Source organism: Ambystoma mexicanum, chromosome 8 (assembly GCF_040938575.1).
Source record: "Ambystoma mexicanum isolate Mex_15411 chromosome 8, UKY_AmexF1_1, whole genome shotgun sequence".
NCBI lineage: Eukaryota > Metazoa > Chordata > Amphibia > Caudata > Ambystomatidae > Ambystoma > Ambystoma mexicanum.
In genome coordinates this window covers 357,564,630-357,579,618 of record NC_090929.1, presented here as the reverse complement: position 1 = coordinate 357,579,618, position 14,989 = coordinate 357,564,630, and the positions used below count along the sequence as shown (strand labels likewise).

At 45.1% G+C, this 14,989-nt stretch overlaps 1 protein-coding gene across 2 annotated transcripts in view; it reads left to right on the top strand.

Moving 5' to 3' along the window:
* CDC26 (cell division cycle 26) overlaps nt 1–11,540 on the top strand; it is a 53,176-nt gene extending 41,636 nt beyond the window's left edge. For both annotated transcript variants that reach the window (XM_069609815.1, XM_069609816.1), the window contains 2 exons: nt 7,033–7,164; nt 11,103–11,540. In XM_069609815.1, coding sequence (XP_069465916.1) covers nt 7,084–7,164; nt 11,103–11,273 — 252 coding nt within the window. In that variant the 5' untranslated portion in view covers nt 7,033–7,083 and the 3' untranslated portion in view covers nt 11,274–11,540. The remainder of the gene's footprint in view (nt 1–7,032; nt 7,165–11,102) is intronic.
* Nucleotides 11,541–14,989: the final 3,449 nt, after the last annotated feature.

Genomic DNA, 14,989 nt, shown 5'->3' with positions numbered 1-14,989 from the left:
ATCTCCAGGATGCTGTAGCTCTGGCTAGGCTGTGTTGCAGCTTTTCCCTCTAGGGAACAATGGGGACCCTGCTGTCGGTTCCCCCCCTCCACCTCCAACTGCTGCAGCACTTTGGGACGGTCGACCCAGATGTAAGACAGGAGTCCAAGGCCAGGGACATGACCCCCAACCATCCTGCGTTACAGCTTCTCACTGCGGGAAAGGACGGGGAATGTGCCGGGCCTCCCTGGAACCACTGCTGGACTTGGAGACATTCAACCCATATGGGATTCTGCCGCCCAAGGCCGGGGACATTACCCCTGACTATCCTGGAGCTCTGGCTGGCCTGGGTTACAGCTTCTCCCTCCGGGAAAGGTCGGGGACCCTGCCGAGGCTCCCAGAACCGCTGCTGGGCTTGGGGACAGTCAAACGACATGGGAGACAGCCATCCAAATCCAGGGACATCACCCCCGACCACCCTGGAGCGCTGACTGGGCTGCGTTACAGCTTTTCCCCTCTGAGAGGTATTGGCACACTGCCAGGGCTCCCTGGTGGGGGGAAAGCTGTAACACAGGCCAGCAAGAACTCCAGGATGGTTGGAGGTGATATCCCCGGCCTTGAGCATCCATCTCCCATGTGGGTCTACCATCACCAAGCGCAGCAGTAGTCCCAGGGATCCCCGGCAGGGTCCCGACCTTTCCCGGAGGGAGAAGCTGTGACTCAGGCCAAAGTTCCAGGATAGTAGGGCACCCTGTGGGGTGATGTCCCTGGCCTTGGGCGGCTATCTCCCATGTGTGTTGACCACCCCCAAGTGCAGCGGCAGTCGCAGGGAATCGTGGCAGGGTGCCCATCGCTTCCCGGAGGGAAATTCTGTAATACAGCCCAGCCAGAGCTCCAGGATGGTTGGGGGTGATGGCCCTGGCCTTGGGTGGCTGTCCCCCATGTGTGGTGACCGTCCACAAGCCTAGCAGAGGCTCCAGAGAGCCTCAGCAGGGTCCCCGTCCTTTCCCAGAGGGAGAAGCTGTAACGCAGGCACCTGTCTCCCATGCAGGTCGACTGTCCCCCAAGTCCAGCAGCAGTTCTGGGGAGTCCTTGCAGGGACCCCATTCCTCCCCAGAGGTGAAATCTGTAACGCAGCGCAGCCAGAGGTGCAGCCTGGGCTTGCGGACGGTCAACCCACATGGGAGACAGGTGCCCAAGTCCTGGGACATCACCCCTGACCATCCTGGAGCTCCCCTTTCCATTAGAAATATTACTGGTGGTTTAGGGTGTCCCCCACACCCCCACCAAAAATGTGTTTTTTTTTTTTTTTTGTTTTTTGTTTTGCCCCTTCCCTAGGGGCAGACGGGCACATCAGTGTGCCCATCTGCCCCCAGTGTGGGAAAACTTGCTGCCCCATGCTTTAGGGGTCAGGGGCGAGATGGTCACTTACATAGTAAGTGCTACCCCCTGCCCCCACCACATGCTTCAAAAACAGATCCCTGGTGGTCTAGTGACATTGCTGGACACATAATGAGCGATCCGTGCCCAGCAATGCTCTCCCCTTTCCAACGGCACCTCCTTATCAAAACGGCACAGAAATGCCTGAGATCAAGGGAGGGAAAGGGTAAGACCTATCTTCGTCCTCACCGCCACTGCCGAAAATGGCTGCAGCAGTGAAATTTACTTTTAAGTCTCACGTCAGCGCACTTTACGCACGCTGACTTGAAACTGAAGGAAATCCAACCCCCAGGCCGTTAGGAGGAACCTCCTCCTCACATAGCCCGGGGTTGGATTTCACTTTTCTGCGATCGCTGCTTTGCTTTGTAACAACCCACACCTGAGCAGGACTTTTACACATTTACAGGCCCTTGAGGTGCATGTCAATAGAGAGCAATGGTAGCAGAAGCAGCAGCAGGAGGAAGTAGTCTGGAACAGACGCATTGCCATTAGCGGGACGCTGTGCAGAGAACGTTTTGAAGGTCTGAGATCCAGGCAGTTGCAGAGGACATGCACCTGGAATCTGTGTGGAGGTCAGCTGTCCCAAAGGCGAGCAAGGCTCTCTGTCATGCATCTTGCTTCGGTGCTCCATTGACAGCCAGTGTGAGCAGAGGAGGGCGACCCTGTCAAGAGGGAGATATCGAGCAGGAGAATATTGTAACCCGCATTGTCAAATCCAAGAGGGGGCAATAACTAAGCAAAGCAAATGTAATCTTCTAAGAGGGAGGTGGTGAACAAGAGAATACTGTAATCTGTATTACCAGAGCCAAAAGGGATAGGTATCACTTGCCTAAAGAGGGAAATCCAGTAAGGGTACATTATATCCTAGATTGCCAACAGTCAAGAGGTTGTGTAAAAAGAAATCCGAAATTGCAGGATAAAGGCTGTCCATGTAGAAAGGATCAAGGGGGAGAGGAGTGTAACCTGCATTGCCTAAAGCAAACCGAATGAAAAATATTGTCTTTTTGTACAATATACATGTAAGAAAAAAAAGCTGTCAACCAACAAGAAGCAGTTGTCAATTTCTCTTTCCCCATTGAGGATTTAAGTTTGGAACCAGCCTCACCACAGCACAAATAGTAGTGGTGGGATTTATCCTGGAACGTGAGCACAACAGGAAAGGCACAATTAGTAGTTAGTCCTGGCAGGCGAGTGGACCAGGAAGAAGGTGATGTAAAGTACTGCATAGTGCTAGAAGGTTTTGGTGGAAAGAAAGTGACAGTTCCACTAATATGTTTTGATGAACTGTTATATAAACCATCCTGACAAAACGATGTTGCTCCTGAAGAAGAAATGTGATGAGATGAGAAGTGATTTTCCTTCAGAGTGGAGAATATGTACATTGACTTTTTGGTTTGACGTATGAAGAGATAATCCTTTTTGATATGATATGGCATTTATAACGCGCCTATACACAAGTGTAACGAGGCAAGGGAGGGGGAACAGAGGAGGAAGACAAAGACAAGGATCTTACTAGGCCAGGTGACATTGAGAACGCACAAGTGCAGGGGATTGGGGAAAGGGTAAGTGCAGGGGTGAAGGGGGAGGGGGCACTGCAGTGCAATACAATACATAGGATCAACAGTAAAGAATAAGTAAAATAGGTAAAAGTGCAGCCAGCTAGTGGCAAGTGCAGGGGTAAGTGCAGACATCCAGTGTCAAGAGCTGGTGGGGACTGTAGGGATACAGAAACTGCCCCCCCAAGTGCAGGAGTTGCCCGGGAGGCAGTGCAGGTGTGCAGCTGGCAGGGTAGAGGACCTGGGCCCGAGACCAGAGGGTAACCAGGTGACCAGTGCAGTTTCAGTCAGGAGCTCCGCAGGGGAGAGAAGGAGAGAAAGCGGAAGTAAAGAGGAAGGTCTTGAGGTGCTTCTGGAACCGGAGATGGTTCTCAAGTTTCAGTGAGGCTGTTCCAGAGGGAGGCCCCAGCCGAAGAAAGAGATCGACCACCAACTCATTGCTTGGAGAAGCGACTGACCCTGAGGTAGTTGGAGGCGGATGAGCGAAGAGCTCGAGAAGGAAGATATTTGGGAAGAGAGAGTTGGAGGTATTGAGGTCCCAGGCCCCAGAAGGCCTTGTGGACAATGCAGAGGGTTTTTAACTTAATTTTCGCAGCCACTGGGAGCCAGTGCAGAGATTTCGGTCCTGGAGAGTTACGATCCCTGGGCTTGAGGCCAAGGACACATCTCAGTTGCAGAGGGCGGAGAGTAGAAGCAGGCAGATTTGGAAAGAGGCTGTTGTAGTAGTCCATCCTAGAGAGAACCAGAGCGCTGGAGACGGTGAGCTTCTGGGGGAAGGAGAAAGGAAGAATACCTCTGAGGAGGTGCAGCTGGTGGTGTGACTTCTTAGGAGATGTGAGGAGAGAAGGAGAGAGTGGAGTCGAAGATGACACCAAGGTTTTTAGCCTCGCAGGTGGGAGAAGGAAGAGGGCCAAGAGAGGCCAACCAGAGAGCGACAGGAAAGGAGGGAGCAGGTGTGCTGATGAGCAGAATCTCAGTCTTTCTGGCGTTAAGGCAGAGATCGTTGGTGGCACACCACTCCTGGACAGTGGACAGACAGTCAGAGATGAGAGAAGGAGAAGAGTTGGGGGAAGGGAGCCTTAAAATGAGCTGGGTGCCGTCTGCATAGCACTGAAAGTTGTGGTAGAGAGCGGCAATGCGGTAGGCAAGTAGTGCCACGGAGGACCCCTGGGGAACACCAAATATAGAGATTGAGGAGCCAAGTTGGACCTGGGAGGGTTGATCGGAGAGGAAGGAGGTCAGCCAAGCCGGGGCCTGATCGGGGATACCCAGGTTATCACAGAGCCGGTTGAGCAGGATGCCATGGTTGACCGTGTCAAAGGCAGAAGAGAGATCAAGTAAGATGGTTTGCCAAGCAAAAGATTGTGGAAGCTTTAATAATTGCCTTCAAAGTAACCAATCCTTTTTGGAACTGAATTAGTAAATTATTGGAACTGTGCTTTCTACTTGGCTTTTGAAAGGAACTTAACTGAAATTTTATTTTGGTTTAAAACATCCTGTATTGATCTAGTGGAAGGGGATCCAACCCGGGTCACATGGATCCTTGTTTATAATTGTGTTTGTGAATTTGTTATTGTGTGAAGCTCGCATTGCCAGCCATTTCCTGTATGTTTTGTTGTGTGTGTGTGTGTGTGTGTGTGTGTGTGCGCGTGTGTATTCGTTTGAGGGACAGATACTTTTGGACATTCGTTCATTTTCCTTAAGCCTTGGTTTGTTAGGTAGGGAAATCCTTCTTGGGATAAGGAAAGGTGGGTGTTCATCTCACCTTTTTATTATTTAATAAAAATGGCTTCTTGTGAGAAAACAATCTACTTGGCCGTCTCGCATTTCTGTACCCTTACATAACCTAATCTGCTTTCTTTTCGGAAAGCTGTAAAATGGCTAATCCCAAACAGATTGCTTTAATCTGTTCAAGCCCGGTTTCCAAAAATCCTTTCTTTCAAGGCCCTAGCAGTTCATGTACCCAGTTTGCTCTCACCGTTAATGCAAGTAAGTCGCACTTTACAGAAAGAATACATGAGAATAGCATAACGGTCATGGGCGCTGAAGTAGCTTCAAGGCAACCTTGTTTTTGAAAATAGAACTCCATAAACCTATTCCAAAATAACTCCTAGGTTTGCGTTGTGATACTGCATGCAGGTTTATATGCTTTCTAAAATGGTAAGTTGTCATTCTCAAAGCTACCTCCTAGGTGGGGGTGTGGAACAGTATGCCCCCCCTGCTCTTGTATCTCAGGGCCTTTGTGCACTGTGTTACTCCTAAATTACTCCTATGGACACACTAACATAAGACACAAAGAAAACACATGAATCGATTCTACAATAGAAACACTTCTATTCATGCACAGCAATGCATGATGCAAACACTACTATAAGGCAACTCTCGAATGTGCACCTTTTATGCTTTTGGTGCAAATCTACAATGCAATGCAATAACTATAAGCCTTACAGGCTTCTAATGCAAGCAATCTAATAGCAACTCCAATCCACACCATTCCTATCCAATCCACACCACACTTCACACTCTGTCTAAGACAATCCTTGTCTGATTACTCCATCTATCATATCAGCCAAAGCTGTGTGAGTGTCTGTCCTACTTCCCCATGCACATGTTTTATTCTCAATACTCCCCTCGTCTTGCCATGTCTCTCCTCTCCAGCTAACTCTGCAACCAGTCAGTCAGGAACAGGCCTCTCCTCTTAGTGGTCTGGTCTTCCTGCCAACTCTCTCTACCAAATCGATCTCATCAGAATACTTCCCCAATGCTTCCTCTCGGAGTCATCCAAGCGTCTCTCCTATGCCACCGCAAAACATTTCTCTTCCATCTCAGAGAGCAGCTCCCTCGATCTCAGAACTACAAACTCAAACTACTACCCAGAGAGCAGACCAGCAGAGAGCAGCCTTCCAAATCTGAGCCTCACCTCTCATTATACTGTTCAATGACGTAAATGCATATCCATGGTTACATGTCTCTCTAAGCTAAAATGCCTCTTTCTATCTGTCAGCATTTCTAAATCTGAGCTGTGCCTAAAAGTCTGTGATGCATGTCTTGTACTTTTCAATCACTGCGTGTTCTTGTCATCATGACATTTGTACATATCTATACCCAATGGCCTTCTTCTGTCTGCGGTACAAAACACCATCTTACCATCTCCTCATATTTTTCCTTTCAATCCATTGAAATCCCTCTCTCCTGCATGTCTCTGTGTGCAAGGCAAAGCACTCCCTGCATGGCCCCCACCATCTCTGTCTGCGAACACCAGCCAGGCTGATAATACCATGCCCTTCTCCACTCGGACAAGAGGCACGTTATCTCTGTCTGCTAAGAAACTGTTTACGCATTCCAATCTTTCACAGTAACTCATAACATTTTTCGCAGTGCTGCAGCGCTTCTGTGTGTCTCATTCAGGATGGCTTCAAAATGCCATAGGCCTCCTGCTTTCTGTAGTGCTTACTCTTTCACTCGCAAACCCAAGCGCTATCTATAATGCAGACTCGATGCATACTCATGCGTGTCTCTAAATGCATACATAATACTTATCAACATAGCTCTACATGTGTCTACATGTCTCTAGCAATATAACATGTGTCTCTACATGGCACTTCAAATATAAAAGGCCTCTTTCTATAGAAAATACAAATGCATACAAAGTTGTGGGTAGTCTAATGTCACTACTAATCAGTATGTATGATGGATAACTAGATCCCTAAATGGGTTATGATTCTCTAATAATGGGTAATGATCCTCTAATGATAACAAACCGGGCTTCTCCATACTATATGGTTTCACAAAGTAACGTGTTTTATGTTAGGCAGTTGATTAGCTTTCAAAATCCTTTTTACCTCCAACTTCATTCCTGATTAACTTCACATTCATGCGTTTGCATATTCTTATGAGGCTGTTACCATGGCTGTATGGCATAAATTTAGCCTGTGGGCATAACAAGCTTCATTTTGGGTGTTAGTCTTCAAATCCATAAAGAAGTATCAAATCTACTTTTCTATAGTTTATTTTCCCCAAAAACGGTGTCATATATTCTAACTTATTTTCTTTTCAGTTGATTACCAAAGAATTTGGCTGCTTGGTTTGGTTGTAAGAAGTTCTCAGAATGCTGCGACGGAAACCAACCCGTCTAGAACTGAAGTTGGATGACATTGAAGAGTTTGAGAGTATACGAAAAGATTTGGAGGTGAGAGTTCAAAGGTTAGCAACAGAAGTGTAATTGGATAGAACTAGCAGTGCTGGGGATTCCCAGTGCAATGTCGGAGCCTGCTGCAAAAGTACATTGAATCCCCATGATTCATTAAAGAGATGTTAATGAACTGATGTTTAAATTGAAACGGGCAAGTAAATTGGAGAGCAGTTGAGAGGTCAGATAAGTGAGGTTGACAACTGTGTAAATGAGTTCAAAATTCACCATTTTATTAAATCAAAAGGGTTGGATGAACGCCTCACTTATCCCTACCCTAACGCGATGCCTGAAGTAACTAACGCAAACACTCTAACAAATGATATCTTTCCCTCACACCTATGCATTCAACAAATCAATAGGGAAATACATGGCAATTCAACGTAACAAAATAACATAAGTGAACCTGTAATATAACCACAGTTCTGATTTAGGATTTGGGTGAATTCCCCTTCCCCAGATGCAACCTTGTTCCACAGTTCAAAAGAAAGTAAGAGTCCTGGTTGGTAACAAAGTTCTACCCCAGTTCTTTGTAATTTCCACTGGACATTAGAACATTCCAATACTTTCAAATAGTCAGTTCTTTCTCTTCCTTGCAAAAGAATGAACTTCAAAGTAATCATCACAACAAGGTAACACAAATTGTTTTTGTCGCGATGATTTTTACGACAACTGAATGCTTTTAAGAAATTTAACTCCTCCACAGCAGGATTACACAATTCCTCCTTCAGCACCATAAATGATATACCGTTATGTCTTTTTTGCACAAGGTAACACAACTTGTCTTTGTCAGGATGATTTTAACCACAATTTAATGCTTTCAAGAAATGTAACTCCTCCACACCAGGATTAGACAATTCTTCGTTCAGCACCATAAATGATATACATTGTGTATCAGGACCACAGTTCACACGTCGCTACTACCTGGTATCTTCCCGGGGGTAGGGGAAGAATGTGTTTGTGGGTGTGTGTATTCCACATACATGTGTAATTTGGGCTGTTTGGTCCACTCCTACGAGTCCATTAAGACTAAGACCTTTTGGGACTACTGCCTGACCACTAAATCAGTTTCTGCCCAATTGGCGCTGTATCGGGTATAGTCGTAGGTTAAAGATCTGTTGTGGGACGAGGTATATGCCATGATTCCATTAGGTCATATAGGCACCTGTTGTGACCGTTGTAATGGTTGTTGTTCGAACCATAGCGGCATGTTGGTACTAGGTACACAATTTGTATCTGCACTTTGCATGTACACTTGATGTTAATCGATTTTAATTGTTTGACAATTGTTTGTTTTCTTATTTTTGCATTATTTATTTTATCATTACTGATATAATTCATACATTTTGTGTAAAGCTCTTTGAGCTATAGCGCAATAAATATTATTATTATAGCTTGTTGTTAGGGGTGGGTAGCAGAGCCATGACTTTGCCTCCCACTTGAAAGCTGCAGATTCTGTCATTTTTATTGTAGGTTGTCTCTTGGCAGGCCTGTCCTGTTTGAAGGTCATCTTTGACCAGACTTCATACTTTCTCCATCTACTCCCTGGTGTTATGTAACATTGGGGGATTTTGCTGGTCTGTGAACTCCCAGGCCCATCCCACTAGTATGCCAAAACATCCAGCACATCTCTTGGATTTCAGCCATACAGCAGCTCAAAGAGGAGAATGATTGGGGCATCTTTAACACCGCAAAGAGGGCTCACGAGATTAGATTGGTCCAGTTCTTCCTGTCTGTTAGTCGGTCCCCTTAGGATATGAGAGTTACTCCATGAGGTCCTTCATCTCGCCCATTAGCTTAGAGATTAAACGGCTTGTTGATTGGTGAGATTTCCATTGGTAAACTGACTCTGGTGAAGAATGGTATGAGCACAGGCTTGGTAGTTCTACTCTGTAAAAGAAATACCTCCAGATATCAAGGTGCATAGTCCAATATTACCAGGATGAATTGGTTCCCAGTACTGGAGGGTTCCAGAGGCACCACAATGTCCATGGGCATCCGGTCGAATTGGACCTTGATGATGGGCAGCGGCTGGAAAGGGGTCCCTGGGTCTGTCATCCAGTGAGGTCTTCTGGCAAGGGGAGCAGGTTGCTAGACTTGGGCGTACACCGCAGCCATTCGGATTGGCTAAGGATTGTTTTCTGTGTTTCTCTCCCTTTGCTGCCTGGCTCCTCTGTCCCCCCTGCCACCTTGTTGCCTGGCTGCTCTCTCCCTCTTCTCCGCCCTGCTCCTCTTCCCTCCCTCTCCTCCCCCCCCCCCTGCCTGGATCCTCCCACCCCCCCTGCCTGGCTCCTCTCCCCCCCCCTGCCCGGCTCCTCTCCGCCCCCCTCTGCCTTGCTCCTCTCCCCCTTTCACGAAAACACACAACCAAGTACCACTTTTTGTCACCAATACCTCACACACAACTGCAGCACCCCCTCTCGATGTCCCTCTGCACTGCCCTTCCTCCACTTGGTTTGTTGGGGCTCTCCCCCCCCCTTTGACCTCACACAAACAAAACACATCTTCCTGTTTCCTGTGCCTTGTTTTATCTTTTTCCTTCCCCCTCCATTGGTGATTTCTCCCTCCCATGGCTTTCCAGGCCAGCAGCGGTTTTTCCTTTCAGCAAAGTAGGTTACAGGTGAGGAAATCCATAAAAGGGGCCCATGTCCTACCCTTTTCTGGTCCACAAGTCCACTTGCTCTGGTCAATGGCAGCACTCTACAGTCACAATTATTGTCCCAGTTCATGTGCAAGTTTCCATTCTTGTGATGGCGGTTTTGCATAGTGACTGCTCTGCTGCCCATCATAGATCAGAGTATTGTTGTTCTGGGTTTTGTTGAGTGTACTGTGATTGCTGATATATTGAGGGGAGCGCTCTGCATACTCGATGCTGAACTGATTTCCTCACGATACCCATCTCGCGTAGTGTACCTGTTTTTCTAGTCTGTGTTGCAGCTTGCTTACAGGGCTGGCAGCTCTCCACTATTTTACCCTGGGCAGGCCGCTTGCTTGTTATTCCACTGCTATGGATACTGCAAACTTTAGTTTCCTAGGAGAAACAGAAAGACTGGCCTGTATTGTGCAGTACAGACATGGGCCAAGAAAAGGGGGTACTCATTTCAAACATGCAGGCACAGGTAAAAGGGGCAGGGAGGGGCTCTCACATACCCCCACCTCCGGGGAACGACCGGCTTTGGTTACAACTGGTAGATCTCCCCCTAACCCTCAGACTGAGAGGGGTCCCTATCCCCGCTTCAAAGATTTTAGACAATTAAAAGTATAGGATAATGTAGAGAATTGTTAAACTTATCGGAACACCATATACCTAATCTTCATAATTCCAGCCATAGCCTACACCATGTCTATGGACATCTTTTAGTCGCCCCAGAAAGGTTCCTGAGAGTGAAAGATGAGTAGCCTAGGAGAGGCCACCCAGCTAGCGAGTCGAGAATAAAGCAGGCAGTTAGTGCAGATCAAAATTAGCCAAAGTAGGGACTCAGATCAAATTGTTGCATTCTGGGCAACAGCTGTTACTCCTGTGGTCCTAAAGGATGACTCCCAAGTGTACTGACCCAGACACTGCTACCCTGACAATTACTCGTCCACCTTGTATAGGCACATAATCAGTGTAACTACTATGTTCAGTATCTGCTTTAGCCTTTCTTCTGGACACCGTTCTTGGAGGTTTGCTTTGTCAATGCTGGGGACTTCTCAGTCTGTAAATAATTTTAACCTGCCTGGTACCACTCTTGTCTCTCTAGAAATGATGTTCCATGCTTGCTCTTTGAGCTTCAGAATGCAGTCCTGGCCTGCTCCTCCTCATCCCCTAATAATAAACAAAAGTTGAGAAAGAATATTTTATGGAATTGGGTTGTAATTTTTCACTATTTTCATTGTAACTGTAATGGGACGTTTATTCCTGTCCTCGTCACGTGACCACCTTTTTTGCTTTTTAGAGTCGCAAGAAGCAGCGCGAGGATGCAGACCTAGTTAGCTGTGCGGATGGAGCTATTGGGATCACCAGTGACCACAAGAGCAGAGAGCAGATGATACATGACAGAATTGGCTACAAACCCCAGCCAAAACCCACTAACAATCCCACACACTTTGGAAACTTTGAGTTTTAATAGATTAGTAGGGTTTTTGAAGAATGTGACTATGAGGGCTGCTGTCTCCAGCTGCACCACAAAGAGACTTGCAAGGACATTTTAAGAATATGTGCCAGAAAAACTGCAGAGCTGAGCCATATTGTGACATCTGGTGGAATCTGTGACAGAGACACTGAGGACTGATTGACACCTCTGGGTTGAAATGTGTTTACATGCTGGTGGTGAAACTATTTTAATTTGATCCATTTTAGGTTTTCTAATAAAATTCGGATCTTTAGAGCCGTATGTTCAGTGGCGTGCATTACTTCACTGATCTGGCATTCCTTCACGTGCATATAATAGGGTACTGTAATCGAATAATATTGTATGTATGAAAGCTTACAACATGAAATTTTGCAACCCAAAGAGAACAGTATGCCTGGCATGTCTGGGTGAGTCTTGCCAGTACACGTTTTCTGAAATCTACTTCCTTTGGAAGCATAACTTCTAGCCATTATGTACCATTTTGTTAGTGTGAGCGACTGCCAGAGGCTTCGAAATCAATGTCCGCTAACTCTCCTTTCCCACAGGGAGCTAGCATCCGTGTTTAATAATTTCCTATAACTACTTGCTGTTCGTGAATCAATTGGAAGTGGGATCCCCCGATATTGGACAGGATTATGGCAATGACTCATGTTTGGTTTCTAGCCAGATAAACATACCCAAATTGTGGATGATATGTTGCAAATCAAATTGAAAAAATAAAGGGTACCTGAAACTAATCTATGGTCCTCCAGGTAAAGATACAGTATTTATAACACACACTGGAACAATAGATCAGGGATGAAAATATACTCCTACTCAATTCTTTATTCAAACAGTATTTATATTTCAATTAAAAAAAATGCAACATATTTTAATCCATTTTGCATGCATATAAAATGCTCACAATCAATTATCCCATCACACACACACTCACTCATACTTTCATACCAGAAATCTCTCTTTACTAAATCATATGTTAGCATCACATATATGACCATCAAACATAATTCATTAACACAATGTTTTTCCACCCTTTCCTAAATACAGGTGTATCGATCTGTGTATAAGATTTACAAGTCGACACATGTTTCGGTTGTATAAGCAGGGCGTAACAGATCTCACCCTTGTGTTGATCCAACCTTCATCGGACAAAAGCGAAGTACCAACTATGTCTTGCTTCAGAATAAATGGGATAAGAGACATCCTCTCCAATTTATAATTGTTGGAGGAAGTACAGACTTTCTGGGCAATGTCCCTTACATGCTCTTCAATCTCTGATATACTGGCGGATCTGTAACACAATAGTGATTGTCAAAGAGGATGTTGTGGTGTCCAGACTCTTCTTTTTGAGAAGACCAGTGGATTGATTGTGTGCTGGGTATCAGCTGGAGAAGAAATTTAAGGGCCAACACGGGTTGTTGGCTGACGAAAGGGCCAAGGTAAAAAAGTATATCCATTTATTCTGAAGCAAGACATAGTTGGTACTTCGCTTTTGTCCTGATGAAGGTTGGATCAAGACAAGGGAGGAGATCTGTTACTCCCTGCTTAGACAACTGAAACACGTGTAGACTTAAATCTGCTGTAAATATTATACACAGATAGAAACACCTGTATTTAGGAAAGGGTGCAAAAACATTGTGTTAATGAATTATGTTAGATGGTCATATATGTGATGTTACCATGTTTTGATTTAGTAAAGAGAGATTTATGGTATGAAAGTATGAGTGTGTATGTGTGATGGGGATAATTGATTGTGAGCATTTGTTTTATATACGCAAAATGGATTAAATATGTAGCATTTTTTTAATTTAAATAAAAATACTGTTTGAGTAAAGAATGAGTAGGAATATATTGTCATCCCCAATCTATTGATCCAGTGTGTTATAATTATGTTGCAAATTGGCCTTGGAGTCTCATGTTAGTACGATCTCCTATCATAGTTTCACAATGTCACCTGATTTGATGCCAGTTTACATTCTGATGGGTACAACCTTTGTATCTTGAGTAAGGGTTGGGGGTTATTAACCTATGTTTCTCGGCCACCCACATCTTGCATTCATTTTGACAACGTACAGTTTTGTCTTCAGCTTTTTCTTTGCGCCGGTGGGTGAACTTAGTAAAGGCCCATTTACTCAGACGGAGTTTCAGAAAACCGGTTTCATTTCTGTGCTAGTTTAGCATTAAGGCTGAGCACCTTATCTAGGAGAGCATTTCTTGCATGTAAGAACTTATTTCAAAGGGAACTACTGACAATTTAATATCTGTTTGTTGGATCACGTTTTTGTATGTGATTTATGTAATACACAAATTAGCTACTTTTTCCTGTTGATAATTGGAGTTCCTCTCCCATAGAATGTTATTGGAAGAATAGCAAAGTTTTGACTGCTTTCAATTTAGTTTTTAGGCGTTGTACGTCTATGTGCTCACCTCCTTAGAGAGTTCTGGGGGGAGCTTCATATGGGAAAATCGGTTTTCATATGAGCTTCATATGGGAGAATCGGTTGGGAAAAGAGGACACAAAACAGGGAATTGGTGAGAAAGTAATTAGAACCCCTGAAAGTGAAATCCACAGTGAATTGGTTTATGCCACATAGCGTCCTGGTTCTAATGGTCGATACTAAAAGGGTGCTTAGGCCCCTTGACTCTGGGTTCCACGCTCTGTACAAAAGTGGATGAAAACAAGGAACATAAAATGCAGAAAAACCATTTGGCCAAGAGGGGGGTAGAGCACAAGGGGGAAAAAAGGTAATTGAGCAAAGGTAAAAAGCAAGCCATAAAAGAAGGGAGACAAGGGGCCTATTCCGCCCACCTCTGAGGATTGGTGGATCTGTAAGTAAAATGAGTGCCACATGGGAGATCTTCTGAGAGTAAAACAGGAAAAAAAGAAACATGAGGGACCATAATACTAGACATTGCCAAGCAATATCGCCCAAACTTTGGACAACAAGAGTGGCCCAGAAGTGCCACACTGTACAATTTTCCAAAAATCTATGTAGCACACTGCTCATGGCCACCACCCTGCATAGGGAAGTACTGCTACCGTGAAACTGGCTGTCATGTTCCTTGGGCCATCTATTCTGTTTTTAACCCTAATCTCCCTTCACCTTGAGCCATAAATCCCTTGCCCTCATGAGGTGTCCTCTGTATGTAATCGAGTACTTTTTAGTTCCATGTAACCTAATAGTTTGTTCTCAAAATGATTATATAAGGTTTGCAGAGGTAACCTGAACTGATTAGTGTTGCAAACCCCTGAGCATTTCAGTCCAAATGTTAGAAGAGCAAAAGTGGCATTTGAACCTCAAGAAGTTAAGAATATTAAGGGATGCAGGCAAGAAGGCAATGCACAAAACCCTGACACTGTTGATAATGCTGATAACCCAGAGAGGCATGTAAAAGTGAAACCAAGATGGACTCAAGACCTAAATGTGGGCTGAAAAACTGGGTATGCTTGAACCTAAAAAATGCAGAGACCCTCCAGATCTTCAGGAGCTACTTGTCCCTAAGGAGCGCTGCAACAATTTAACGAGTAATACGGTGGTAATCTATAAAGGTATAGGGAAAGTAAAAAACAATATGGCTTGTGGTGTGATCCAGAAGAAAGAAATGAGTTATTGGGAGAATATGCAAACGGAAACCAGGGTCCAAGTGGGAATAAAAATTCTGATGTTAGAAAAAGTTGTTCTGAAAGGAAATGAGAAGACATTCCAGAA